Source organism: Coenobita brevimanus, chromosome 27 (assembly GCF_032717465.1).
Source record: "Coenobita brevimanus isolate Jiangsu-jjx chromosome 27, ASM3271746v2, whole genome shotgun sequence".
Lineage (NCBI taxonomy): Eukaryota > Metazoa > Arthropoda > Malacostraca > Decapoda > Coenobitidae > Coenobita > Coenobita brevimanus.
The window spans coordinates 2,915,001-2,942,500 of NC_136980.1; the positions used below are offsets into that span (position 1 = coordinate 2,915,001).

At 45.2% G+C, this 27,500-nt stretch overlaps 1 protein-coding gene across 1 annotated transcript in view; it reads left to right on the forward strand.

Annotated features, from left to right (window-relative positions):
• The window catches only part of LOC145394394 (glutamate receptor ionotropic, kainate 2-like), a 65,138-nt gene extending 41,078 nt beyond the window's left edge, over positions 1-24,060 (forward strand). The window contains exons 5-19 of the mRNA XM_080268267.1: positions 561-614; positions 1,943-2,107; positions 3,169-3,321; positions 4,647-4,748; positions 5,734-5,835; positions 9,848-10,054; positions 13,060-13,164; positions 13,679-13,936; positions 14,855-14,972; positions 16,137-16,216; positions 19,155-19,380; positions 20,289-20,453; positions 20,626-20,726; positions 21,632-21,772; positions 23,601-24,060. Coding sequence (XP_080124393.1) covers positions 561-614; positions 1,943-2,107; positions 3,169-3,321; positions 4,647-4,748; positions 5,734-5,835; positions 9,848-10,054; positions 13,060-13,164; positions 13,679-13,936; positions 14,855-14,972; positions 16,137-16,216; positions 19,155-19,380; positions 20,289-20,453; positions 20,626-20,726; positions 21,632-21,772; positions 23,601-23,723 — 2,100 coding nt within the window. The 3' untranslated portion in view covers positions 23,724-24,060. The remainder of the gene's footprint in view (positions 1-560; positions 615-1,942; positions 2,108-3,168; positions 3,322-4,646; positions 4,749-5,733; positions 5,836-9,847; positions 10,055-13,059; positions 13,165-13,678; positions 13,937-14,854; positions 14,973-16,136; positions 16,217-19,154; positions 19,381-20,288; positions 20,454-20,625; positions 20,727-21,631; positions 21,773-23,600) is intronic.
• The last annotated feature ends 3,440 nt before the right edge of the window (positions 24,061-27,500 follow it).

Here is a 27,500-nt window from a genome sequence, read left to right on the forward strand (position 1 = left end):
AGAGGGATCTGGGAGGGGTTGAGAGGGATCTGGGAGGGGTTGAGAGGGATCTGGGAGGGGTTGAGAGGGATCTGGGAGGGGTTGAGAGAGAGGGGAAACGAGAGGGGTTTAAGAGGGGTTTAGGAAGAGGGGACTGAGAGGGGTTGAGAGGGAGGGTTGAGGAAGAGGAGACTGAGAGGGGTTGAGGGAGAGGGATTTGAGAGAGAAGGGAGAGGGGGTTGAGAGGGATCTGGGAGGGGTTGAGAGGGGGGGGAACTGGAAGGAGTGAGTGATAGTGAATGCCATCTATGTTAGGTAAATCCTAAGATGCTTGTGTTTGTTGTGCCGTGCGTTAGGGGATAGTCTCTCTCTCTCTCTCTCTCAATTTCCTCCTCTTGTTCAATCTATCTCCTCTCCTAAACCCTCGTCTATCTGTCTGCCCGTCTGTCTGTCTGTCTGTCTCTCTCTCAGTTTCCTATATTTTACCCTTCTTCCCCCTCCCTTTCCTTCCTAATCCTCCCTCTGTCTGTCTCTCTCACTATCCCACCCACCCACTCACACTCTCTCACTCTCTCTCACAGATCCTGCAGCTACAGATGAACGACTTCAAGTACCACTACCTCTTCACCACGTTCGTAAGTACACAAAATAATTAATTCTATTTTTTTATTTTAAGGTTTGAGTTTTTCGTTTCCAATTCTAGCTCTCTTTTTACATTACTTTCTTTAATTTTCTCTTTTCTCTCTAATCCTCTTTAGATTTTCGCATTTTAGTATATATATATATTTTTTTTTTATGTTTTTCAAGACTTCCTCGCCTCCCACTTTATTATTATTATTATTATTAGTAGTAGTAGTAGTAGTAGTAGTAGTAGTAGTAGTAGTAGTAGCAGTGGTAGTAGTAGTATCATTATTACTATTATTATTATTATTATTATTATTTTTATTTATTTTTTTTTCATGGCTTTCACAGGTAAACAGGTGTACCCAAACATTTTATTTTCATTATCTTTTGCTTTGTTTTTCTCAATTCGCTCTCGCCTTTCTCAGTTCCTTTACTTTCTTCCTTTTTCCCTGCTACTACATTCATAAAGCATCAGTAAAGCATCTCATTAGTTTTCGTTCACAAGCCACTCTCTTTCGTCCTTCCACTGTTTTTTTTTTTTTTTTTTGGTTTGTCTTTTCCTGCCTCCGTGATTCATAAATAAAAAAACAGAGTAAAGCATCTCATCAATCTTCGTTCGCAAGTCTCTCTCTCTCTCTCTCTCTCTCTCTCCCTCTATCTATCTATCTATCTATCTATCTCGTCTTTCCATTCTGCTTTTTTTTTCTTTTCTTTTTTTTTTTCGTTTTTTCCCTGCCTCTGTGTTTGCAATGGCCGTGTATCATACTAGCACTTTCTCTGCACTTTGGCTATTTCTTCGACTCAACACTTGTCGTTTTGTTTAACTACGAAAAAAATCCTATAGTATGGTTATTTTCACTTGGCAGAACTCATCACCACCATTACCACCACCACCACCATCATCATCATCATCAGTTCCACCACCACTACACTCATCATCACCATTACCCCCAACACCAACCACCACCACCATCACCATCATTACCCCCAACACCACCAACCACCAACATCATCACAATCATCACCCCTAACACCAACCACCACCACCACCACAATCATCACCCCTAACACAAACCACAACCACCACCATCACCAACACCAACCACCACCATCACCACCACCCCCAACACCAACCACCACAACCACCACCACCATCCCCAACCCCAACCACCACCATCACCACCACCATCATCATCATCATCAGTATCCCCACCACCACCACCACCACCACCACAATCATCCTAACCCTACAGTATATCGACTCCTACTACTAAATAAACGTTCGCCTCTATCTATCCACTCCCACTGCTAAATAAACGTTTCTCTCCTCCTCCATCAGGACATAGAAACGTTTGACCTGGAGGACTTCAAATATAACTTCGTGAACATGACGGCATTTCGGCTGGTGGACTCGGAGCATTACCGTGTGAGACGTGTACTGAAGGACATGGAGAAGTTTCAGCCCATAGGTCATAATATTCTCAACCAAAGCCGTGTAATTCAGGTGAGAAAGGGAGGGGAGGGAAGGGGAGGGGAGGGAAGGTAGGGTAGGGTGGAGTAAGGTAGCGAAATATAGGCTTTAGTTGGGAAGAGGGGACAAGGTTGATTAGGACAGGGCAGGGCAGGGCAGGGCAGGGCAGGGCAGGGCAGGGCAGGGCAGGACGAGGCAGGGGAGGACAGGGGAAGAAAATATTAGCTAGGACAAAGCAATTTAGGACAGGGCAGGACAAGGCTAGGCAGGGGGGATCCAGACAGCAGGACAGGACAGGACAAGACAGGACAGGACAGGACAGGACAGGACAGGACAGGGCAGGGCAGGGCAGGGCAGGGCAGGGCAGGGCAAGGGTAAGGCGTGATGAGAGCTTCTAAATTGAATGCATATCAGGTTAAGCTTACAATGGAAAGCGGCTCCACTTGTTAAAACTTCCCCCATCACCACCAACACAGCGGGAGACGTCATGTATCCTTCCCTATTACCATCTTCAGACGATTTTATTAAGCCCAAGAAAAGCCCTCTAGTACTGTAGGGGTCAATGAAAGCTCTATTAAACCCCTCCAGTTAAAAAATGGAGTCTGGGATGTATAAAATCGTCTGGAAACAATGACGTCACAGGAGTAAGAGTCAAAGGGAAGCTCTATAAACGTGAAGCTTACCTGATTTTCTGAAGCTCTATGGATAAGGGGAGTGGTTCTGTTGTACGTCTGTCTGTTTGTCTGTATGTCTGTCTGTATACCTACCTACCTACCTACTCAACCAACCCTACCTCCTCCTCCTCTCTCTGTCTTTCTACTTACCTACCTACCAACCGAATTACCTCCCTCCCTACATACCTAGTTGCCTGCCTACCTACCAACCTACTTTCCCCTCCACGCCCACCCACCCACCCACCCACACACCCACACACACATTTACTCTCTCACACCCACACACTCACTCTCTCACACCCATACACACACACACACACACACTTACTTTCTCACACCCACACACTCACTCTCTCACACCCACACCCACACACACACACACACCCTCTCTCACACTCACTCACTCTCTCACACACACAGGTAGAGCCAGCTTTAATCTACGACAGCGTTCACGTGTTCGCCCTGGGACTGCAAGCCTTGGAGCGATCCACAACGCTTCGCCTGGCCAACCTTTCCTGTGACCATGAGCTGCCCTGGGGTGATGGGTCCTCGTTGTTTAACTACATCAATTCGGTAGGTGGAGGGGTGGAGGGAAGGAGGGAAGGAAATGAAGGAGGGAAGGAAGGAGGGAAGGAGGGAGAGGGTGGGACGAAAGGTAAAAGTGAGAGAAAGGATATCACGTGAAGTCAGAAGGGAAGGAGGGAGGAAGTGGTATGGAGGGAAGAAGGGAAGGAAGAAAGGTGGAAGGAAGGAGGGAGAGGGAAGAACGAATGGAAGAAGGGAAAGGGAAGAAGGGAAGGAAGAAGGGTAAAACAGAGGGAGGGAAGAAGAAAGCGAGAGGGAAGGAAGGAAGAAAGAAGGGTAAAAGAGAGGGAGGGGAGGAAAGGGAAGAAGAGAGGGAGAGTGTGATTATACGGAGGCAAGAGAGGAAGGGAGGGAAGGGAGAAAGGTAAAGATGAGAGAAAGGGAGATCAGGCGAAACAAGAGAGAGAGAGAGACGGAGGGATGAGGGATAAAGAAAAAGGGGGGGAAGAGGATTAAAAGGAGGAAAGGAAAAGGAGAGGAAGAGAAGACAGTGTCCCCATAGACTGAACAAATGAAGGAAAAAAGACTGAATGGATAAAAAACAAACTATTACGCTATATTTAAGTTGGATTTCTTTCCCCTTGCAAATTAAGGGGAAAAAAAAATAGCTTTCTAAAATGAGTGTAAACATTGTATTGGTGTTGTTTCCTGTCCACGGCTGTGTTGAGTTTTTGACCATCCTGTGTAAAGTTTGTACATTGCTGTCACATTGCTTTCCTTCTCTCTCTCTCTCTCTCTCTCTCTCTCTCCTGAATTTTCCTCTTCCTTTTTCCCTTCCTCATCCTCCCTCTCCCTTTTCCCCCCCCCTCCTCCTCCTCTACTCTTCCTGCCTCTCCTCTCCCCACCCCACCTCCCCTCCCCTCCGCTCATTTTACGTCTTCCCTCCCTTTCTCAGCCTTCCCATTTTTTCTCTCCCTCCCCGCCCCGTTTCTTTTCTTTCTCGCCTACAACTCCTCTCCCTTTCCTCCTTCCCTTCCCCCCCTCTTAAGACAGATCGATTCATCCACCCACCTACCTATCTATCTATCTCCCTTTCTCTCTCTCTATCCATCTATATATCTGTCTATCCATCTATCTATCAATCGATCTATCTATCTATATCCATTCATCCATCTACCTACCCACCTATCTATCTATCTATCTCCCCAGCTCTCTATCCATCCATCCATCCATCTATCCATCCATCCATCCACCTATCCACCTATTCATCCATCCATCTATCCACCTATTCATCCATCCATCCACCTATTCACCTATTCATTCATCCATCCATCTATCTATCCATCTATCTATCTATTTATCTATCCCCACAGGTGGAGTTCCGAGGCATTACGGGTCCTATCCAGTTCAAGGAAGGCAGGAGAACTAACTTTAAGCTGGACATTCTCAAACTTAAGCAACACTCCCTGGTTAAGGTGAGGAGGGAGAGAAAGGAGGGAGAGAAGAGGGAGAGAAAAGAGGGAGGGAGGGAGGGAGGGAGGGAGGGAGAGAGGGAGGGAGGGAGGGAGAAAGGAGAGAAGGCAGAAGAACCAACTATAATCTCGACATTCTCAAACTTAAGCAACACTCCCTGGTTAAGGTGAGCAGGGAGAGAAAGGAGGGAGAGAAGAGGGAGAGAAAAGAGGGAGAGAGGGAGGGAGGGAGGGAGAAAGGAGAGAAGGCAGAAGAACCAACTATAATCTCGACACTCTCAAACTTAAGCAACACTCCCTGGTTAAGGTGAGGAGGGAGGGAGGGAGAAAGAAGAAAGAAGGGAGGTAGGGAGAGGGAGAAGAAGGAGGAAGGGACGTAGGGAGAGAGAAGAATAAGGAGGGATGGAGGTAGGGAGAGAGAGAAGATGGAGAGAGGGAGGGGGAGAGGAGGGAGGAAAGAAAGACTTAAACTATATACAATAAAACTGAAGAACTCCCTGGATAAGGTGAGGGAGGAGTGGAGAGAAGAGTGAGAGAAGGTGGAGAGAAAGAGGGAGAGAGAAGGGAGGGAGGAAAGGAGAGGGGAGGGAGAGAGAGAGGAGGAAGGGAGGCATGGGAAGGAGAAAAGTGGGGCAGAAATTAGGAATGACACCCCCCCCATCACGCACACACACACACACACACACACACACACACACACACACACACACACACACACACACACACACACACCATAATCACATTGCGCACATCTGAATAATTGGGTTGGGGAAGTCTTTACGGGAAGACAGAGCGGATATGGTTGAGGAGATGATGGTGTGTGTGTGTGTGTGTGTGTGTGTGTGTGTGTGTGTGTGTGTGTGTGTGTGTGTGTGTGTGTGTGTGTGTGTCTGTGTGTGTGTGTGTGTGTGTGTTTAAGTGAAATAGCACAACAAAAGGTGGCTCGGTTCCGGCGCCCTCATTAAAGTAACTCCTTCTCTGCCGCCAGGTGGGCGAGTGGGGACCAGGTAGCGGGGTCAACATCACCGACACGGCTGCTTTTTACGACCCTGGCACTATGAATGTCACCCTTCTCGTCACTACGAATCTGGTCAGTAATGTATTAATCTATTTTCAACTATTTTTTTACCAATTATTTTTCTCAGCTTCGTCTTCTGTTTGTGGCATTTTTTTTTCATTTATTTCCATCATTTATTTTTATTTTCATTCGTCATTTAATTACACTAACTTTTTACTGTCATTTAAATAAGGTCTTGATTTTTTTCCTCACCTGTTTTAGGGTTTAATTAGCTGTCGATTTTATTTCAGTATTTTCGACAATAATTTCTTCTCTGTTTTCATTTATAATCCTGGTTTGGTCCTACCACCTCTTGATTCGTTTTTATATATTTTTTCTCTTCCTCTTTGGTCTGTAGGTGATTTTTTTGTTTTTTTGCATTTTTAAAAGTTTACTCGTTTCTCTTTATATTATTATTATTCGTAGTCCTTCCTTTTTTTTTTTCCCCCCCTATTATCACGACGTTCCTCTACCTTTCCTTCTCCTTTCATCCTCTTCCCTCCTTCGATCCCTTCATCCCTCCCTCCCTTCTTCTTCCTTTCCTTCCCTCCTTCCTTTCCCTTTTCCTTCCGGCCTCACTACTTCCTTCCCTCATTCCTCCCTCCTTCCATTCTTTCCTCTCCTTCCTTCCCACCAAAACACCCAGGGGATGCCCAGAAAAATCAATTCCTTCTACCGCCCTTCCATCCCTCTCATCTCTTCCCATCTTCCTTCCCTCGTCTCCTCATCTTCCCTCCTTCCTTCTATCCGTCCTTCTTTCCTTCCTTCCCTCCTCCTTTCTCTCTTTCCTTTCCTCTTCCCTCCCTCCCTCACTTCATCCTTTATCCCTCTCTCCTTCCCTCTTCCTTCCTTCCTTTCCTCTTCCCTCCCTTCCTTTCCCCTTCCTTCCTTCCTTTCCTCTTCCCTCCCTCCCTCATTTTATCCTTTATCCCTCTTTTCTTCCCATTTCCTTCATTCCTTCCTTCCCTCCTCCTTTCTCTCTTTCCTTACCTCTTCCCTCCCTTCCTCATTTCATCCTTTACCCCTCTCTCCTTCCCTCTCCCTACCTTCCTTCTTTCCTTCCCTCTTCCTTCTTTCCTTTTCTCCTTCCCTCTTCCTTCCTTCCTTCCCTCCTCCTTCCCCACCAAGACAACCCAGGGGAGTCCCACAATGAAGTCAATTACCTGGCTGGTCACCTGACTACTGCAGGTAAATTAGCTCTGCCATCCACCACAGCCGCCGCCTTCTACCACAGCTACCACAGTTACTACCCCTCTACCACAGTTAAAACCACAGCTACCACAGTTACCACCACAGCTACAACCCCTCTACCACAGGTAATACCATAGCTATTAAATTACTACCATACCTACCAAAGTCACCACACAGTTACCACAGCAACTACCACAACTACTACCACAGCTACGCAACCACCACGCTCCTCTCAGAGCAATCACCACAGCCCTCCACCACAACTGCAACCACAAACAAATGGTGAAAGGTTCCCTCCACGTATATACCACAACTACCACAATCTACGCTTACCTTCTACCACGAGACCACTTCTACTTTTCCTAACCACAATCACTACAACCACACCACAATCTACCCACGACCTGCGACTGGGCAAGAACGACAATCATACTCACTTACCTACCTACCTACCATACCTACCTACCTACCTACCTACCTGTTTGCCTGCCTACCTACCTACCTACCTACCACCTTCCTCCACCAACCACAGTCTACCACAATTGCCCCTCTTACACCAACCACCCTTCCCAACCACTCTCCCGCACCCTTCCCCACCACTCTCCCCTGCCACACTCCACCACAATTCACCACCACAGGACAACCCCTTTATGATGATGCGGCCGGGCAAGAACTTCACGGGAAATGATCGCTTCTACGGCTTCTGCGTGGATCTGCTTCACGAAATCGCCTCTCTCTCCGGCTTCGATTATATACTGGAGATTTCGCCGGAAGGAGTGTACGGCGCGCAGAATCCAGTGACGGGGGAGTGGAATGGCATCGTGAAGCAGCTGATGAGTGGGGTGAGGGGTGAAGGGGGAGAGGGGTGAAGTGGGATAGGGGGTGAGGGGTGAAGAGGGAGACGGGTGAAATGGGAAGGGGTGTGTGGGGTGAGGGGTGAAGAGGAATAGGGTGTGTGGGGTGAGAGGGTGAAGTGGGTGTGTGGGGTGAGCGGTGAAGAGGGATAGGGTGAAAGAAAGAGGGTGTGGGGTGAAGGAGTGAGTATGGGGAGCTAGGGTGAGGGTTGAGGACTAGGGTGAGAGGTGAAGGCTGGAAGATGGAACAGGGTGAAGGAAAGGATGTATATATATATATATATATATATATATATATATATATATATATATATATATATATATATATATATATATATATATATTAGGGTGTACGAAGAAGACATTATCTAGCTTCTGTCTACGGCTATTGATGATTGAGGGCTTAGGGTGAAGGGTGAAGGAAAAGGGTGAGAGATGAGAGATCAAGTAGGAGAGCTGGGAGGAGGGCAGGCTGTATATTAATAAGGAGAGAAGCACAAGGGTGAGGACGAAAAAGAAAGTGGGGAAAAGTCAAATAATTTCTGTCTAGTGTGAGAAAAGGGTGAAGGGTGTGGGTAGAGAGCTAGACTGGAGACTAGGGTGAGAACTGAGGGTGCGGACTAAGGGTGAGAGGGTGAGAAGGGTGAGGAAGGAAGGTTTGGGTGGTAAGTAGGCTTTGAACGCGAGACTAGGCTAGCATACCCAACTACATGTATATAAGAGAGGAGGCATGCTAGAGTCAGAGAAAGTGAGAAAGTAAGAAAGTAAGTGAATGACTGAGTAAGGGGGAAATGAAGGTAGAGAGAGTGAGAAAGTAAGAAAGAGAGCGAGAGTGAGTGAATGACAGACGGGGGGAAAAGAAGGTTGGGTGAGAGTTAGTAGGAGGACAGTAGGCCAAGTAGTATAATTAAAGATTGAAAAAATAAATCAATAAAAAGCGTACATTACGTAGCACAGTGAGTAGTGAAAATAGGCGTAGCTATAGATGGTTAAAATATATAGCTTGATAGACGTAGCTTAAAAGTAGCGTTAATTAGCTTTGTATTTACTTGTGCATATTGTTTTTAGCTGCGTATTGCCTCGACTTGCGTACACACACACACACACACACACACACACACACACACACACACACACACACACACATCTAATCATCCACATATCTTCATATAATAAGTTTCATCACCATAATTTTCAGATGGAATTTAAATCAATCATCATCATCATCATCATCACCACCACCATCATCATCATCACCACCACCACCATCATTCTCACCATCATCATCATCACTATCATCACCATCATCATCATCATCATCATTAATGCAGTCGACTTATGTTCTTTAATTTTGATGTGTATAGCTTAGACGGTCCTTTCCCAGAGGCCCTGCTGTCCTTCCACCTTCCATACACCTTCACATGTCACCACTTCAGCGCCAATACCCACCGTCCATATTGAATACTGGCATGGAGGTAATAATGTTGTTTCAGGACATGTAATATCACCCTCTCATTATCTATCTATATATCTATTTATCTATCTACCTATCTATCTATCTATTTAATCACCCCGTCTCCAATACAACCCTGATATACGAGCCCATTAATTCCACCCCCTGCAGTGACACGCCGGGGGGTAAGGAGGGTAGGGGGATCTGACAGCCTTCGTGTGATCAGCTATAAGTGATTTGGGTGGATTCGGATCGTCTTGCTGAGGGTTCAGATATACAGGATCCGAACCCTTAACCCTTTCACTACGATAAAGCCTTTTTTTTTTTTAATATGATTAATTTTGCTATCCACACACGATTTCTCTCTCTCTCTCTCTCTCTCTCTCTCTCTCTCTCTCTCTCTCTCTCTCTCTCTCTCTCTCCAATTGACACCCATCTTCAAACGTCCGCATCACTGTCGCGTTTGTTGACGCTTTCTCCCCCACTTTCTCCCCCTTCCTCTCCCCTCCCTCTCTCCCCAGCTTAACCCTCTCCCCACCACCCACAGGAGATGCCCCACGTGATGCTGAAGCCAAACAGCAGTCATCTGATCGGCAATGATAAGTACGAAGGCTTCTGTATAGACATGATTCAGCGCATAGCCTCCATAATTGGCTTCCAGTACCACATCAGACTCTCACCTTCCAGGACCTATGGAATCCAGGACCCGGAGACTGGAGAGTGGAATGGGATGGTCAGGGAGCTTATGGATAATGTAAGAAGCGAGAATTGGAAGAATGTGTGAAAGCGAGACAGCTTGAGAGAGAGAGAGAGAGAGAGAGAGAGAGAGAGAGAGAGAGAGAGAGAGAGAGAGATTCATACCTCAATACTTCCTCCCAAAACTCCTTACTTACTGAAACAAATATAATAATAATAATAATAATAATAATAATAATAATTCTCTTTTTCTTTCAGTTGTATCTGCATGGGCTTTATTTTATTATTATTATTTTATTTTACAAAGGCATGATATAATTTGATTTTAATATTTTCTACTAACATTTTCTTTTTCTTAACAGCTGATCTTTTGTTACTTATTTTTCATGTCCACTTTTTTCTCTTTACCTTTTTCTCGTCTTGCGGGATGGGCTCAATCTGCTGGTCTGGGCGTGGGTGTGGCAGTGGGAGAAGGAAATGAATGAACAGGAAATGACAGTGGGAGGAGGAAATTATTACATACAGGAGGGACACTGGTATAGCTGCCTGAGATCGTCCCCGTAAACCGCAAGAAAATCGCCCTGGGAAGCAGAAGACCACCCTACATGGCTTACTGTCGATTTTCTCCTTTAATCCTTCTATTATTATTATTATTATTATTATTATTATTATTAGCATTTTTATTATTATTATTATTATTATTATTTATTTATTTATTTTTTAAACAGGTCTCTCGATAATTTTGGATTTTGATTTTGATTTTTATATTTCCTCCTTGTGGGTTTTTTTGTCTTTTTTTTTCTTTATATTTTCTCTATTACGGGATTTTTATTCCCGACCAACCGACTTTATTCCCGACCAACCGACTTTATTCCCCGACTTTATTCCCGACCAACCGACTTTATTCCCCGACGTTATTCCCGACCAACCGACTTTACTCCCCGACCAACCGACTTTATTCCCCGACCAACCGACTTTATTCCCCGACTTTATCCCCGACCAACCGACTTTATTCCCCGACCAACCGACTTTATTCCCGACCAACCGACTTTATCCCACGGCCAACTGACATTTTCCATTAAGTTCTACACTGTTTAGCTGGGAGATGTAAGGTTTGACTGCCATACGCTACACTATAATATGCTGCGTTGATGGATTTTATTGTTATTCACGGTTTTCGGCTTGTTATTCACTTTCTACATTCAGTCTTTCACTTACATTACTTCCATTTGCTCGCTTACTCATTCGCTCATTCATGGTTCCTCTCTCTCTCTCTCTCTCTCTCTCTCTCTCTGTCTCTCTCTCCCTCTCTCTCACTCATTCACTCCTACTTCCACCCTTCCTTTCATTTTCCTCCCTCCTTCTCCCTCCTTCATTTCCTCCCTCCTTCCTTCTTTCCTTTCCTCCCTCCTTCTCTCTCCATCATTTCCTCCCTCCATCCTTCATTTCCTCCCTCCTTCCTTCATTTCCACCCTCCTTCCTTCATTTCCTCCCTCCTTCCTTCTTTCCTTTTCTCCCTCCTTCTCTCTCCTTCATTTCCTCCCTCCTTCTCACTCCTTCCTTTCATTTCCTCCTTCTTTCTCTCTCCTTCCTCCCTCCTTCCTTCATCATCTCCACTACATTTCCACAAACCATTCACTGTAATTTCTAAAACCTGGCCTGTATGTATGAGTGTATGTAAGCTTTGTATTAGCCTGTAGGTGAGATGTACTGAAATTCATGTAGTCTGTATTCTGAGTATTATTAGCTGTATGATTATGCACCAGAGAATTAATATTATTCTTAGTCCCGTATTCTCATCTGGCTAGTATGGACGCTACCTAATACCTATTCTTGAGCGATTTATTTTTCGGATCTATATTCTGAGTATTATTAGCTGTATGATTATGTATCAGAGAATTAATATTATTCTTAGTTCCGTATTCTCATCTGGTTAGTATGGACGCTACCTAATACCTATTCCTTAGCGATTTATTTTCTAGATATGTATTCTGAGTATTATTACCTGTTTATGTACCTGAGGATTAATATTATTCTAAGTTCCGTATTCTCATCTAGCTAGTATGGACGCTCACTAATACCTATTCCTGAGCGATTTATTTTTTGGATATGTATTCCGAGTATTATTAGTTGTTTAGGTACCTGAGAATCAGTGTTACTCTTAGCTTCGTATTGTCGATAGGTATGGAAGCTCCCTAACACCTCTTCCTTACTGATTTACTCTTGGATATGGCTAGTTACTATCCTTTCAGACATTACTTACGCAGAGTATGGCGATATTGGAAGGAATTATGCAACACAGACGAGGGCAGTAAGGTAAAACAAAATAAATCGCTCAGGAAAAGGTGTTAGGGGCCTTTGTATCACTGTATTTTTGGGTATCAGAGAATTGATGTATAATGTATAAATTTGCATCATATTTTCTTGTATTTTTCACTGTATAATTGTTCACCAGTGGTATGATTATTTAGTGAAGAAAAACATTGAAAAAAAGGCAAATTGGAAAGTCACTGTAGTCAAAATGAAAAAAAAAAAAAGTATATATATTTGTAAGTTAAACTGTCATTATATTTACTAAAAAAGAGAACACAACAACAAGAATAATAACAACAACAATAACAATAAAATAATAATAATAATAATAATAATAATAATAATAATAATACTCATAATAATAATAATAATAAATGCCATTCGTAAACCCTAACAATTAAACTCAAATTATCAAAAAAATAAACGAGAAAAAAAAAATCGTTAATAATAAATGAATTCCCTTTGCGTCCCTCTGTTCAGTGCAAAGGGAAGAGGAGAGAATTTAAAGTTAATGCTGTTTTTTTTCTCTCCCTCCCTCTCCCCAACTCCCCTTTCCTCCCTCTCTCCCTCTCCCATACTCCTCTCTCACTCCCTCACTCCTTACCCCACCACCATCTTCTCTCCTCCTCCTCATTCTTCACTCCTTCCCTCTCCTTTCCTCCCTCCTCTCTCTTTTCTCCCCTTCCCAACTCTCTCTTCTTCCCTCCCCCTCCCTTTCCTCCCCTCTCTCTCTTCTCCCCTCCTCCCCAGAAAGCAGACCTGGCCATAGGATCAATGACTATCAACTACGCAAGAGAAAACGTGATCGACTTTACCAAACCCTTCATGAACGTCGGGATTGGCATTCTCTTTAAGGTGGGTATCTCTCTCTCTCTCTCTCTCTCTCTCTCTCTCCCTTCTCCAGTTTCTCCAGGAGTCAACAACGCAGACCCTTTCATGTTTGTTCCTCTTCCCTATGTCACCACGTACCCCCTCTACCCCTTTCTCTCTTCTTCCTTCTTCCTCCTCTCTTCTTCTCTCTCTCTCTCTTTCTTCCTCCTCTCTCCTTCTCTCTTCCTCCTCTCTTATTCCCTCTCTCCTCCTGTCCCTTATACTCTTCCTCTCCTCTTTTCTTTTCTTACCCCTCCTCTCTTCCAATGTTTACGTTCATCTCTCTTCTCTGTCACCTCTTATTTTGTCCTCTCTCTCTCTCTCTCTCTCTCTCTCTCTCTCTCTCTCTCTCTCTCATGAACCCCTTAGCCATCGAGATCTGGCTCTACGTTCTCGCCTACTCTCTCTACAGTACATCCACCTATCAACCAATCAACCATTCCATCTATCTATCTAAAACAACCCCACTCTCTCTCTCCCTCTCTCTCTCTCTCTACAGGTACCCACGAGTCAGCAAACCCGCCTCTTCTCCTTCATGAATCCCCTGGCCATCGAGATCTGGCTCTACGTCCTCGCTGCCTATGTCCTCGTCTCGGTCACCATGTTTATAGTGGCTCGCTTTTCTCCCTACGAGTGGCACAACCCCCACCCTTGCTCACAGGAGACGGATGTGGTTGAAAATCAGTTCTCCCTGTCAAATAGCTTCTGGTTTACGATTGGAACCCTCATGCAACAGGGCTCTGATCTGAACCCTAAGGTGAGTGGGGAGAGAGGGGTTGGGGAGAGGGATTGGGGTGTATTTGGGAAGGGATGGGAGGGGAGCGGTGTGTTTATGTGGGGGAGACAGTTGAGAGGGTGAAAGGTGAGGATGGTGTGTGTGTGTGTGTGTGTGTGTGTGTGTGTGTGTGTGTGTGTGTGTGTGTGTGTGTGTGTGTGTGTGTGTGTGTGTGTGTGTGTGTGTGTGTGTGTGTGTGTGAGAGAGAGAGAGAGAGAGAGAGAGAGAGAGAGAGAGAGAGAAGCAGGGTAAGGATGAGGGTGAGAAGAAGAAAGAGGATGAGGAACAGAGTGAGGATTAGGATAAAGGAGAGAATAAATGTGAGGATGAGGGAAGGATGAGCTGGGAATAAAGAAGGAAGTAAGGGTGGATGAGGGTGAAGGAGTGAGGGTGAGGGGGTGAGGGTGAGTGAGGCATTATGCAGGGAGATGCAAAGTGATGGATTGTCAGGTCGATAACATGACGGTAAAAGTGATGAAGTGATGAAGTGGTGATGACGGTGATGATAAGGGAGGGCCAAGGTGGTGATGATGATGATGATGATGATGATGATGGTGGTGGTGGTGGTGGTGATGGTGGTGGTGGTGGTGGTGATGATGGTGGTGGTGGTGGTGATGGTGGTGATGATGATGATGATAATGATGATGATGATGGTGGTGGTGATATCAGAAATTTCCATTAACCTGTCTATACAGCCCCCCCCCCTCTCTCTCTCTCTCTCTCTCTCTCTTTTCACCAATCAGCATCGTTATCATATCAAGCAGTATATTTACCTAACAAACCTACCTACACATCTATCCATCCGCCCATCTATCAATCAATCAGGCTATCTATCTATCTATTTATCCATCTATCCATCCATCTATCTATCTATCTATCTACCTATCTATCTACCCCCAGGCGTGCTCGACAAGGATAGTGGGAGGCATATGGTGGTTCTTTACGCTCATTATCATCTCCTCCTACACGGCTAACCTCGCTGCCTTCCTCACCGTCGAGAGAATGATTACGCCCATAGGTAAGAAAGACTTTGTAATGTCCTGTAATCTCTCTCTCTCTTCTCTCTCTCTCTCTCTCTCTCTCTCTCTCAAGTCAGCACTGAATCTAAACTCTATGACCATCTAGCTTGTCTTCTGAGGTCATTGTCTTCATATCAGGTCACTGTCTTAAATACTCGTTGTTAATGTAGCCTCAGGTTCATCTGAAATGTGAACCCAGTGGACTGCAGGCTGAAGCTGACCCGGTACATTTCACCACCTTCCTTTTTTTTGGGGGGAGCGATAGGGAGGGAACTAAGGGACGTTTGTATATCCGGGTAGTGATGCCACCCATTTATATCAGTGCCACCACGTGAAGGCCTGCAACACCATAAAGTAGCCTGTAGCCCCTTACGAAGCCTGGACACACATCTTAAGTAGCCTGTAGCCCTAAGTAGCCACGCGGTGTTCCAGAGGGGGCTGAGGACCTGGCAGCACAGACGGAGATAGCCTACGGATCTTTGGCTGGCGGGACAACTACCACATTCTTTAGGGTGAGACGGAGATGCACCCTTACTGAGCATGCTAGAGGGAATAACTCACCCTTTTTATGTTCTTTATTCAGTGTTAATCATTCAGTTATTCATCCCTTTGTGTCTTTTATTCATCACCATTCACTGTCTATTCTTTAGGGTGAGACGAAGATGCACCCTTACTGAGCATGCCAGAGGGATTGACTCACCCTATTTTATGCCTCTTATTCAGTGTTGTTTATTCAGTTATTCATCCCTTTGTGTCCTTTATTCATCACTCTATCCACTGTCTATCTATCTATCTATCTATCTGTGTTCGCAATTTTATTTGTTTATCCCTACAATGTTATCCTTAAGCATGACATTAATAAACACGGGATGACTTCACTGATTGCATGACCTTGTTGACCTTATTGCATGACCTTATTGACCTTAATGCATGACCTTATTGACCTTAATGCATGACCTTATTGACCTTAATGCATGACCTTATCGACCTTACTGCATGACCTTATTGACCTTATTGCGTGACCTTATTGCACGACCTTATTGCATGACCCTATTGCGTGACCTTATTGCGTGACCTTATTGCATGACCTTATTGCACGACCTTATTGCACGACCTTATTGCATGACCTTATTGCGTGACCTTATTGCATGACCTTATTGCAGAGGACGTGGAGGACCTGGCCAGTCAAACGGAAATCTCGTATGGCATCCAGGCCTCGGGATCCACCATGACCTTCTTCAGGGTACGTGAAGGAGGGAAGGAAGGAAGGAGGGAGGGAGGGAAGGACGAAGGGAGGGAAGGAAGGAGGTAGGGAGAGAAAGAAGAAGGTAGGGAGGGAAGGAGGGTGGTATGGAGGGAAGGAAGGAGGTAAGGAGAGAAGGAAGGAGGGAAGAAAATATGGAAGAAAGTAGGAAGGGAAGGGAGAACGAAGGGAGGGAAGGAAGTGAGAAGGAGGTAGGGATGGAAGGAAGGAGGTAGGGAGGGAAGGAGGTTTGCAGGGAGGGAAGGAAGGAGGTAGGGAAGGAAGGAAGGAGGGAAGGAAGGAGGTAGGGAAAGAATGAAGGAGGTAGGGAAGAAAGGAAGGAGGTAGGGAAGGAAGGAAGGAGGTAAGGAGGGAAGGAAGGAGGTAGGGAAGGAAGGAAGGAAGGAGGTAAGGAAAGAAGGAAGGAGGTAAGGAGAGAAAGAAGGAGGTAGGGAAGGAAGGAAGGAGGTAGGGAAGGAAGGAAGGAGGGAAGGAAGGAGGTAAGGCCTAAACTACCATCTCTCCATCTTGAATGCTGAGCTGTAACAATAGGCTAACTCTATAATATGGTGCTAGTCACGAAGAAGTGCTGTGGATAGGATGCAGAGTCAATGTATTATTTTTCTGCCACTGAGCTACGTAAAATAAACCGCAAAAAGGAATGAAATCAGGACCAAGAAAAGAAGAAAGAATTAATAAGTCTCCGTCTGTCTGTCTGTCTGTCTCTCTCTTTTCTCTCTTTCTCCCTCTCTTATTGATCCATCTCGGTGTTATACTTCGCCTCACACCACCGCACTTCTTCGTGACTAGTACCCCATCCCAGCGTACATCCCCGCTACAACTCAGCATTGAAGACGGAACGATGGCAATTTTAGGCCAAGTTAGAGTGAGCGGAGTATAGTTACCCGTAAATTCATGGGCAAAGTCAGTCAATCTTGTAACTTCACATAGACCAACTTAGTCACTATTTTTATTCTGTAACTTTAGGACCGATATTGGGGCGAAAAGTGGTGATTGATGGGGTGAGAGAGAGAGAGAGAGAGAGAGAGAGAGAGAGAGAGAGAGAGAGAGATTAGATAAACAGATAGATACATAGATGGCTAGATAGATAAATAGACTGATTACATAAACAGGTTGTTGGCTAGATTTACACAAATATACGTAGATATAGTTTACAATGGAAGAGTTGAGAGGTAGGATGGGACTGGAGTGTATTGGTGTTGTGATGAGGAGAGGTAGATTGAGGTGGTTTGGACATGTGGAGAGGATGGGGGATGATAGTTGGGTGAGGAAGGTGAGAAGTGTTAATATTGGGGGTGGGGTTATGAGGGGTAGACCGAGAAAGACATGGGATGAGGTCATTAAGTGTGACCTTAGGGTTAAGGGACTGAACAGGGAGGCTGCAGTGGATCGTGCAGCATGGAGAGCCGCCATTAGGTGACCAAGGCCGACACATGCAAGCATGTTGGAGCATTTAAAAACGAAACGAAACGAAACGAAACGATAGATAGATAGATAGACAGATTGATAGAGTGAGAGAGAGAGAGAGAGAGAGAGAGAGAGAGAGAGAGTAATCCCCACATACTCTAACTTTAGGCAGTAAATCCTGTTAGGCCAGTCTCTGTCTTCATCACTCGGAGGGGAGGGAGGGAGGGGAGGCGAAGGGAGGGGAAATGAGGGGAGGGGAGGGGAGGGAAAATGAGTGGAGGGGAGGAGAGGGAAGGGGAAATGAAGAGAGGGGAGGGGAAGGGATGAAATTGAAGGAAAGGGAAGGGAGCGTGAAGGAAAGGAACGAAAAATCATGGGAGGGGAGGAGGGAGGGGAGGGGAGGGGAGGGGAGGGGAGGGGAGCGGAGGGGAGGTGAGACGAGGTGAGGAGAGGGGAGGGGAAATGAGTGGAGGTAGAATGGGGGCAAGGGAGGGAAGGGGAGGGAAAATGGGGGGGAGGGGAGGGGGGGAGGGGAGGAAAGTGAAGGGAATGTGAATGAATGGAACGAGAAAATTATGGGGGAGAAGTTGGGAGGGGAGGGGAGAGGATATGACAGAGGAAAGGAGGGGGAGGGGAAGGGTAGGGGAGAGGAGGGGTGATGTGAGGCTGAGAATGGTGGGGAGGGAGGGGGAGGGAAGGGAAGAGAAGGAGATGGGAGAGGAGAGAAATGGAGAGGGGAGGGGGAGGGGAAAGGAAGGGAGGGGAAAGAGAGGGGGAGAAGTTTGAGGTCAGACAAGAGTAATAAAAAAAAAAAAAATTCACCACAACTACCACACCACCACCACAACACCAACACTGAAACAAACACAACAAACACCTGTCCCTCCTTACAAACTCTGCAGGTGTGTACAGGTGTTTGCATGACCCCGCTTTAACCTGACCTCACCTGACCTCATAACTAGCATGATATCTCCCTGTAAAACCCAATGCATGATAGATATAGAAGGATTTGTTATAAGGCGTGTATATTACTGCCCTTATTAATATTCAAGTTGTGTTTAGAAGGTAGTTTTTTTAGGTCAAGTTAAGGTGAAAGGAGTATACTGGCTTCACTCCACTTTACCCCCTTCTTCACTCATAACATTGTATTTATTTCTCACTAATCCATCCTTCACTTTCACCTCAAGAAACTATTTTATTTTCATCTTCAGTGCTTTCCAGTTCCCTACCAACTTTCCCTCTTCCCTCCACACCTCCTTGTCACCCCCTACATCCCCTCATTAACCATCCACAGCACTCCCCATCCCTAAACCCATCCAAAACTCAACAAACAAACAACACACACACACACACACACACACACACACACACACACACACTCTCTCTCTCTCTCTCTCTCTCTTACCATTCACCTGTCAATCTAAAAAATCCCCTCTCTTACTCCCCCCCAAAAAAAAAAAAATAATAATAATAATAATAATCCAACTCCCTTTTTCTCCCCCTCAATCAGGACTCCAAAATCGAGACTTATCAAAAGATGTGGAGATTCATGGAGAACAAGAAGCCTTCCGTCTTCGTGGCCTCCTACGATGAAGGGGTACGGCGCGTCTTGGAAGGGAACTACGCTTTCCTGATGGAGTCTTCGATGCTGGATTATTACGTGCAAAGGAACTGCAATCTGACGCAAATCGGGGGCCTGCTGGACTCCAAGAGCTATGGCATCGCGACGCCTATGGGTGAGCTGGATGGATGGGTGGGTGGATCGATGGTTAGGCAGGCAGACATATGGGAAGGAAGTTAGGTGGGTGGGTGGGTGGGTGGGTGGGTGGATGGATGGATGGATGGATGGTTAGGCAGGCAGACTTATGGGAAGGAAGTTAGGTGGATGAGTGGATGAATGCATGGATGGAGGTTGGGCAGTCAGACATATGTGAAGATAGTTAGATGGATGGATGGATGGATGGATGGATGGATGGATGGATGGATGGACGGATGGATGGATGGATGGTTAGGTAGATAAACATTTGGGAAGATAGTCAGGTGGGTGGATGGATGGATGGAAGGACGAAACAGGGAGATGGTTAGACAGACATATAGACAGACAGTTATATGGATGGATGGATGGATGGATAGATGGATGGATGGATGGGCAGTGTTATATTGCCAGTGGGAGCGTATAGTACTGTAGAAAAGCATATGACAGGACATATATTCCGGCTTGAGTTTCTTATCACAGACTCAGGGGATATTCTCTCTCTCTCTCTCTCTCTCTCTCTCTCTCTCTCACCCTCTAATTGGACCTTCCACCTGGGCACACTTCTGAGGTCACCTGACCAAAGTGCTGTGAGAGAGAGAGAGAGAGAGAGAGAGAGAGAGAGAGAGAGAGAGAGAGATACACTACTGATTCTAACCCCCAATCCATCAACATATCCTCATTCCAACCTCTAACTTATTCCAAAGCTCTCTCTCTAATCCTAACCTCTAATTCCAAACCTCTCTCTCTAATCCTAACCTCTAATTCCAAACCTCTCTCTCTAATCCTAACCTCTAATTCCAAACCTTTCTCTCTAATCCTAACCTCTAATTCCAAACCTGTCTCTTTAATCTCTCATTCCAAACACCCCTGTCTCTTCCTCTCTCGTAGGGTCGCCGTGGAGAGACAAAATATCGCTGGCTATTCTGGAGCTACAGGAGAAAGGTGTGATCCAGGTGCTTTACAACAGGTGGTGGAAAAACGCAGGGGGCACGTGTAACAGGGAGGATAGTAATAAGGAGAGTAAGGCGTCAGCGCTGGGTGTGGACAATATCGGTGAGTGGAAGAGGGATCGTGAGCAGTGAAACAGTAATGATATATTCACGACCACGGCTGCTGTTGTGGTTCCTAGGCTTGTCCACGTCACTAATAACTATCTATGTATCTATCTATCTACTTATCTGTCTATCTATTTATCTATCTGTCTATCTATCTGTTTCTCTCGTAGGTGGTGTGTTCGTGGTGCTGCTTTGTGGTCTAGCCTTCGCCGTTCTCATCGCCATCTTCGAGTTTTGCTGGAACGCCAAGAAGAATGCACAGATGGACAGAGTGAGTAACCTAGCCCAGCAGCCCTACCCATCGTGTTGCCTAGCCCAGTAGCCCTAGCCCTTGTGTAGCCAGGTCCAGTAACTGTAGCCCTTGTGTAGTTTAGCCCAGCAACCCTAGCCCTGGTGTCGCCTAGCCCTGCTGAATAAAATGGACTAAGTGAGGCAATCGTAACAGTAGTCCCTAACCGGAATCATATACAAAACTAATTAATTTCACGCTACCTGGGATAACATACTAGAGTTTCCCCAATCATGAGTAAGTTAAGGAATAAAATGTAGTGACGCTGTTAATATGTAAAGCCAAAGTCAAGGCTCACAATCGGACACCCCCCCCAGCCCCACCCACCTGAGTTTACCTTTAATTAACGTATACCGGGACCCTCTCAAGGTGGCGTACGTAATGAGAGCCGCAGAGAAGTTAGGTTGGCTCTCTCTCTCTCTTTCTCTCTCCCCAATTATTTCTGTGGCACACCCAAAATGAAACCCACATCCCAAATCAAATCTTTCTGTGCCACACCCTATAATTAAAAAATGCTTCTGTGGCACACTCTACAATCAAGCATTGTTTCTGTGCCACACCCTAAATCCATTCCTTCTGTGCCACACCCCAAATCCACTCTTTCTGTGCCACACCCCAAATCCATTCCTACTGTGCCACACCCCAAATCCATTCCTACTGTGCCACACCCAAAATCCATTCTTTCTGTACCACACCCCAAATTCATTCTTTCTGTGCCACACCCTAAATAATCAATTATGTCTGTGGCACACCCAAAATGAAACCCACATCCTAAATCAAATCTTTCTGTAACACACCCAAAATCCATTCTTTCTGTGTCACACCCAAAATCCACTCTTTCTGTGCCACACCTCAAATCCATTCTCTTTTCTGTGCCACGCCCGCAGCAATCCCTGTGTGCCGAGATGGCGGAGGAGCTGTGTTTCGCCATGAGGTGTCGGGGGTCGAGGCAAAGACCAGCGCTAAAGAGGCAGTGTGTGCGCTGTGTACCGGGGGCCATGGACCTGACGCACCTCAACGGTAACTCAGTAGGTGCCGGTAACCATTCGTGCGGTACTTGGCTTCACTCCACTTCACCTGGCTTCACCTGTGTTCACTTATACTTTTCTATCACCTGACTATGCAACACCACTCGTTAATCACCTGTCCTTTTTTTTTTTTAACTACTCATGACATCACCTGACTTCATTCGCTAATACATGACTTCACCTGACTTGTTATCATTAGACTTCACTTGCTACCTGAAGACAACAAACGCCTACTTGACATCACTTCCCAACACCTGACTTCACTGTTACCTGACCTCACCTGACATCACTCACCCTTATCTTTCAATGCCTAACCAACCCTATTTCTAATGAACTTTGTCTAACCTAAACTTACTTAATCTAACCTAACCTAACCCAACCCAACCCAATCTAACCCAACCCAACCCAACCTAACCTAACCCAACCTAACCCAACCCAACCCAACCTAACCTAACCTAACCCAACCCAACTAAACCCAACCCAACTCAACCTAACCCACTCTAAACCAACCCAACCCAACCCGACCCGACCCAACCTAACCTAACCTATCCTACTTCAGACTGCACATACCTAACTATGGACTCTCTCTATAATTAACCTATGCTGACCTAAATAACCCTTGCTTAACCCTATCTTACCTAATTTAAAGTCGTATTTTAAGTGGGTTGAGAGATTCCGTAACCCCTGTGCTTTAGCGATTTATTCTGTACACTAAACTCTGGTATCCTCTTGTACGTTTTGATGTTAATGCTAATGAACACATACTGGAATGATAGGGTGTAATAAGCTAAATAAATCGCTAAGGATGAGGTGTTAAGTAGCCTCCCAGGCCACTAAGAAAGCATCCTATTGATCTACCTGAACCTGGCCTTTGGTTCCTTCTTCTTTGCATTAAAAAACAAAAATAAAAAAAAATCCACTTCGACTGACATGACTGCTTTACGTACTTCAACTCGTCCCCGTGAAAGTAGTGGCAGTACATAGCTAGCTTCGTTGGTGCTTTGAGAGAGAGAGAGAGAGAGAGAGAGAGAGAGAGAGAGAGAGAGAGAGAGAGAGAGAGAGAATTCCTGATGCACGGAATGTCGTAAGATTAATTCATGAGAGCAAATGTGGATCCTGACGTTTTGAGAGAGAGAGAGAGAGAGAGAGAGAGAGAGAGAGAGAGAGAGAATCACAACTCCTGGTAAAATCACCCAAACAATTATGCCCTCACAGGTAGCAGGAGACATCTAATTAAGGAGAGCCAGGTAAACGAGGCAACTAATTCAATCTTCTCTCTCTCTTACTCTTGTTAATTCCAGACGATTATTTTAAGCTTAGGAGAGAGACTTAGAACTGGAGGGCTTAGAGACACATTAACCCCTTTCAAACGAGAGGCCTTTCTTCAGCTGAATAAAATCGTCTTCAGGTGAGAGAGGAATACAGGTAAAAAGGAGGTCCACGGCCGGAAGGGGTTAATTACAGATTCCACAGGTATATCTCTTGAAGCATTCTTCATACATTCCTAACTATGTCTACCACATTCCTAACTACATTCCTAACATCCACCACGTTTCTAACATCAACTTCACTCCTAACCCCACTCCTAACATCAACCACATCCCCTACGTACCCCATCTCACCCTTACGTTCCTAATCTCACCCCTACGTTCCTAATCTCACGCCCCCCCTTCGTTCCTAATCTCACGCCCCCCCTTCGTTCCTAATCTCACGCCCCCCCTTCGTTCCTAATCTCACCCCACCTTCGTTAATCTCACACCACCACCCCCACGTTCCTAATCTCACCCCCACGTTCCTAATCTCACCCCTCCTTCTGCCACCCCTACAGGAGACAGCTCAGGTCGGGTCAGGCACAGACATTCGGCCTCGCAAGTCTTCTCTCAAATCCTCGCTCCACAGCCTCGCTCCCCACTACGACATCAAGCTCTCCTCCACCAGCCTCAAGTCCTGAGCTCCTCCCGCCGGTCCAGTGAGCTCCAGCTTCACGGCAGCGACTGTGAGCTTCGAAGGGTGAACACGAAGGGCAGCCTGGAACCCCTCAAGTCTCCGGATGTTCATAAAAATACCCCTGAGCTCCTGAGGCCCCCAGACCCTCTCAAAAATTCAAGTGAGCTTCTGAAAGTCCCAGGGAGCTTTTGTGAGAAGTCCAGCGTCCCACAGAGAGGCATCCCACAAATCCTGATCACCAGAAATAAAGTCCGCGGGGATCAGGGACGAGGGACTGGCAAGGAGAGTCAGGGAAAGTCCGGACTCTCAACATCCACAGACGTCGATGCCACAGGACACAAAGGAGAAGGGAGATTGGAGGAAGGGGACAGAGAAGGACCGGGAGGGAGGAGGAAAGGAGGGAGAGAGGAGAGAGAAGAGGCAGCGGAGAAGGGGAGGAAGAGGGGCGAAGGGAGAGGAGAGGAGGGAAGAGGAGCGGAGAAAGAACGGAGGGAGAGAAGCAGAACAGAGCCCACTCAACAGAACGCGTCTCTGAGTGGGAGTGGAGACAGAATTTACCTTCACCACCCCGACTGCCTCTTGAACCGGGTCTCGTGAGTGGGACGATTTGTGGGAGGGACGATTTGTGAGGGGGACGATTTGTGAGGGGGGACGATTTGTGAAGGGGACGATTTGTGAGGGGGACGATTTGTGAGGGGGACGATTTGTGAGGGGGGACGATTTGTGAGGGGGACGATTTGTGAGGGGGACGATTTGTGAGGGGGACGATTTGTGAGGGGGACGATTTGTGAGGGGGGACGATTTGTGAAGGGGACGATCTGTGAGTGGGGACAATATATAACTCAACTACTATATATATTTTCTGACGTGTATATACGGTTTCGTTGACTCTGGGGTCGTCTGGATAGGATGTTTTGGAGATTAAGACTTTGTAAATATAGTTTGGAATAATCTAAGAATGCAAAAGAAGACTAGATAAGGTTTGGAATAATTAGAGTAAGGAATTTGGCGCGTCTGTGAAGTTTGTACAAGTCTGTAAAGGGTATATTGTAAACTGTAAACCGTGGAAAAAAATAAGGTCTACCGTTTTGTGAGAAGTTTGAAAAAAAGTGTATTAGAGAATGTAAACCACGTCAAACACACACACACACACACACACACACACACACATACATACTTTCAGACAGGAAAAACTATCTCGTGATTTTTTGTTTGTTTAAAAAATTTAGTAAGCAAGGTGAAGCTGAAAAAAATCTACTCGTAAATGGAAAACCGCAAACAAGAAGACGTAGAGGCAGAAAAAAAAACACATGCGAACAAGATTAATTTTTTGAAGGCAGAGAAAGTGTAAATAATTCGTGATTGGAACATTATGCAGTGATTGATTTAGACCGCTGTTATTGCTCTTGTGGCGTCTGCAATCCGTGTCAATAAGGTCGATGGATAGTGAAAAAGACTGCTAATGAATGACAGGTGACAGGTGACAGGTGAGATTAAACAGTGTGATGCAGGGAGTGTACAAGGGAGACACAAGCCCTTAAAAGTTGCAAGAATCTAGTTATTTGTGAGGGGAAAGACAGTGTGCAAGGTTCCGAAGAGAGTAAAGAAAGAGTAAGAAAAAAGGAGATAAAGAAATGAAGAAAAAGGGAAAAAGAAAGAGACAAAGACAAAAGAAAGACAAAAAGAAAAAAGAAAGAAAAAAGACAAATTAAAGAAAGTAAAAGAAAAAAGGAAAGAAAGAAAAGAAAGACATGAAAAAAAATAAAGAATGAAGGAAGAAAGACAAAAGAGAAAGAAATACAGAAAGACAGAGAGAAAAAAAAGAAAGACAAGGGAAAGTCAAAAGGAATATGAAAGAAACTATGACAAAGATATCTTTAAAAAAAAGTTTATACATCTGAGACAGAGAAGAAGCATTTACAAAGACTGATCATGACAGTAAACATAGCGTAAATAAATCAGGAAAACGGCTACCAGTGAAAAGAATCTGAATGGGTGTTTGTTTTTAGGGAGGGAAAGACACAGTAAAAAATATGGGTGGGAAAGCCTAGTGGTGTGTGTGTGTGTGTGTGTGTGTGTGTGTGTGTGTGTGTGTGTGTGTGTGTGTGTGTGTGTGTGTGTGTTTCCAGAAGCTCACAATTCTCACTCTGCCTCTAAATCCATACACACAGCACTAAATATAATAAAGTGTGTGTGTGTGTGTGTGTGTGTGTGTGTGTGTGTGTGTGTGTGTGTGTGTGTGTGTGTGTGTGTGTGTGTGTGTGTGTGTGTGTATTTCCAGAAGCTCACAATTCTCACTCTGCCTCTAAATCCATACACACAGCACTAAATATAATAAAATATGTGTGTGTGTGTGTGTGTGTGTGTGTGTGTGTGTGTGTGTGTGTGTGTGTGTGTGTATTTCCAGGCGCTCACAATTCTCACTCAGCCTCTAAATCCATACACACAGCACTAAATATAATAAAATGTGTGTGTGTGTGTGTGTGTGTGTGTGTGTATTTCCAGGAGCTCACAATTCTCACTCTGCCTCTAAATCCATACACACAGCACTAAATATATTAACATGTATGAAAGAATTGTGTATATAACTAACTAAAGAAAATGTGTATCTGGGCAGTATTGGAAATGTATATATGTATCTAAATCATTCTTGTTTTTTACTAGTTCATGCGCCAATCTCTTAATGTATGGGATGTGTATGAAAATATTAATGTATGGATAATGTATGGACTCTAAGTATATAAGTTCTGTATAAGTGAGGTATTTTCCAACTGTATATAAATGACTGAAATAATTGAGGTTGTGTTTATTTAAGTCTACCTTACAATCTCTTCTCTAATTTAAAAAAAGAATAGAAACTGGATGAAAAATTGTATATATGGCTTTGTATATATGATTTGATTTTTTTTTCAGTATATAATAAAAAAAAATGCTTGATAATCCATGTGATAATCTATATTTTATAATTAATTTGTTTTTCTATAGTGGCATCTGAGATTTTATACAACAGGTGAGTTAATTGGCTTCTCTCTCTCTCTCTCTCTAGTATGCAGTGTTTTCAGGTAGAGGTTGCTGAAGTGTGTGTGTGTGTGTGTGTGTGTGTGTGTGTGTGTGTGTGTGTGTGAGAGAGAGAGAGAGAGAGAGAGGCTGAGGGTAATTTCCGGGTTGTACAGATGACACGTCTAACTATTCCCGGGTCGTGTAGCGGAGACGGGGTGGGGTGGGGAGGAAATTGATGCTGATGGGAGGAAAGGGGAGGGAAAAAAGGAGGAAGAGGGGAGGAAAGGGGGAGAGGGGAAGCGGAAATGGAAAGGTGGGGAGGCGCAGGAAAAAGGGAAGAAAAGGAAGGAAAGGAGGAGGAGGAGGAGGAGGAGGAGGAGGAGGAGGAGGAGGAGGAGGGAAGGTAAGAGGAGACGGTAATTGGAGAGGGAGGAAGAAGGGAAAGAAAAAGGTGGGGAGGAGGAAGAGGAGGAGAGGAGTAGGGAGAAGAGGAGGGGTGGAGAGAGAGAGAGAAGGACGAGGACGAAGATGAAAGAGGCTGAGATGAGGCAGTGGGAGAGAGGAAGGGGGAGTATACCCTGTGAAGACGGCAAAGTCAGTGAACCAATAAATAAAGTGAAAAAAGCAGCTGATAATGAACACTACGATATTGAAAAAAAAAAAATGAACTGAATCTGGAGAGAGCAAGACTGAAACGAAGAATAAGTTACTGGTTGAAAGGTGTTGAGGAAGGCTATATCGAATTCCTTTATTTTTTAAGTCCTGCTAAAGCTGAATAAAA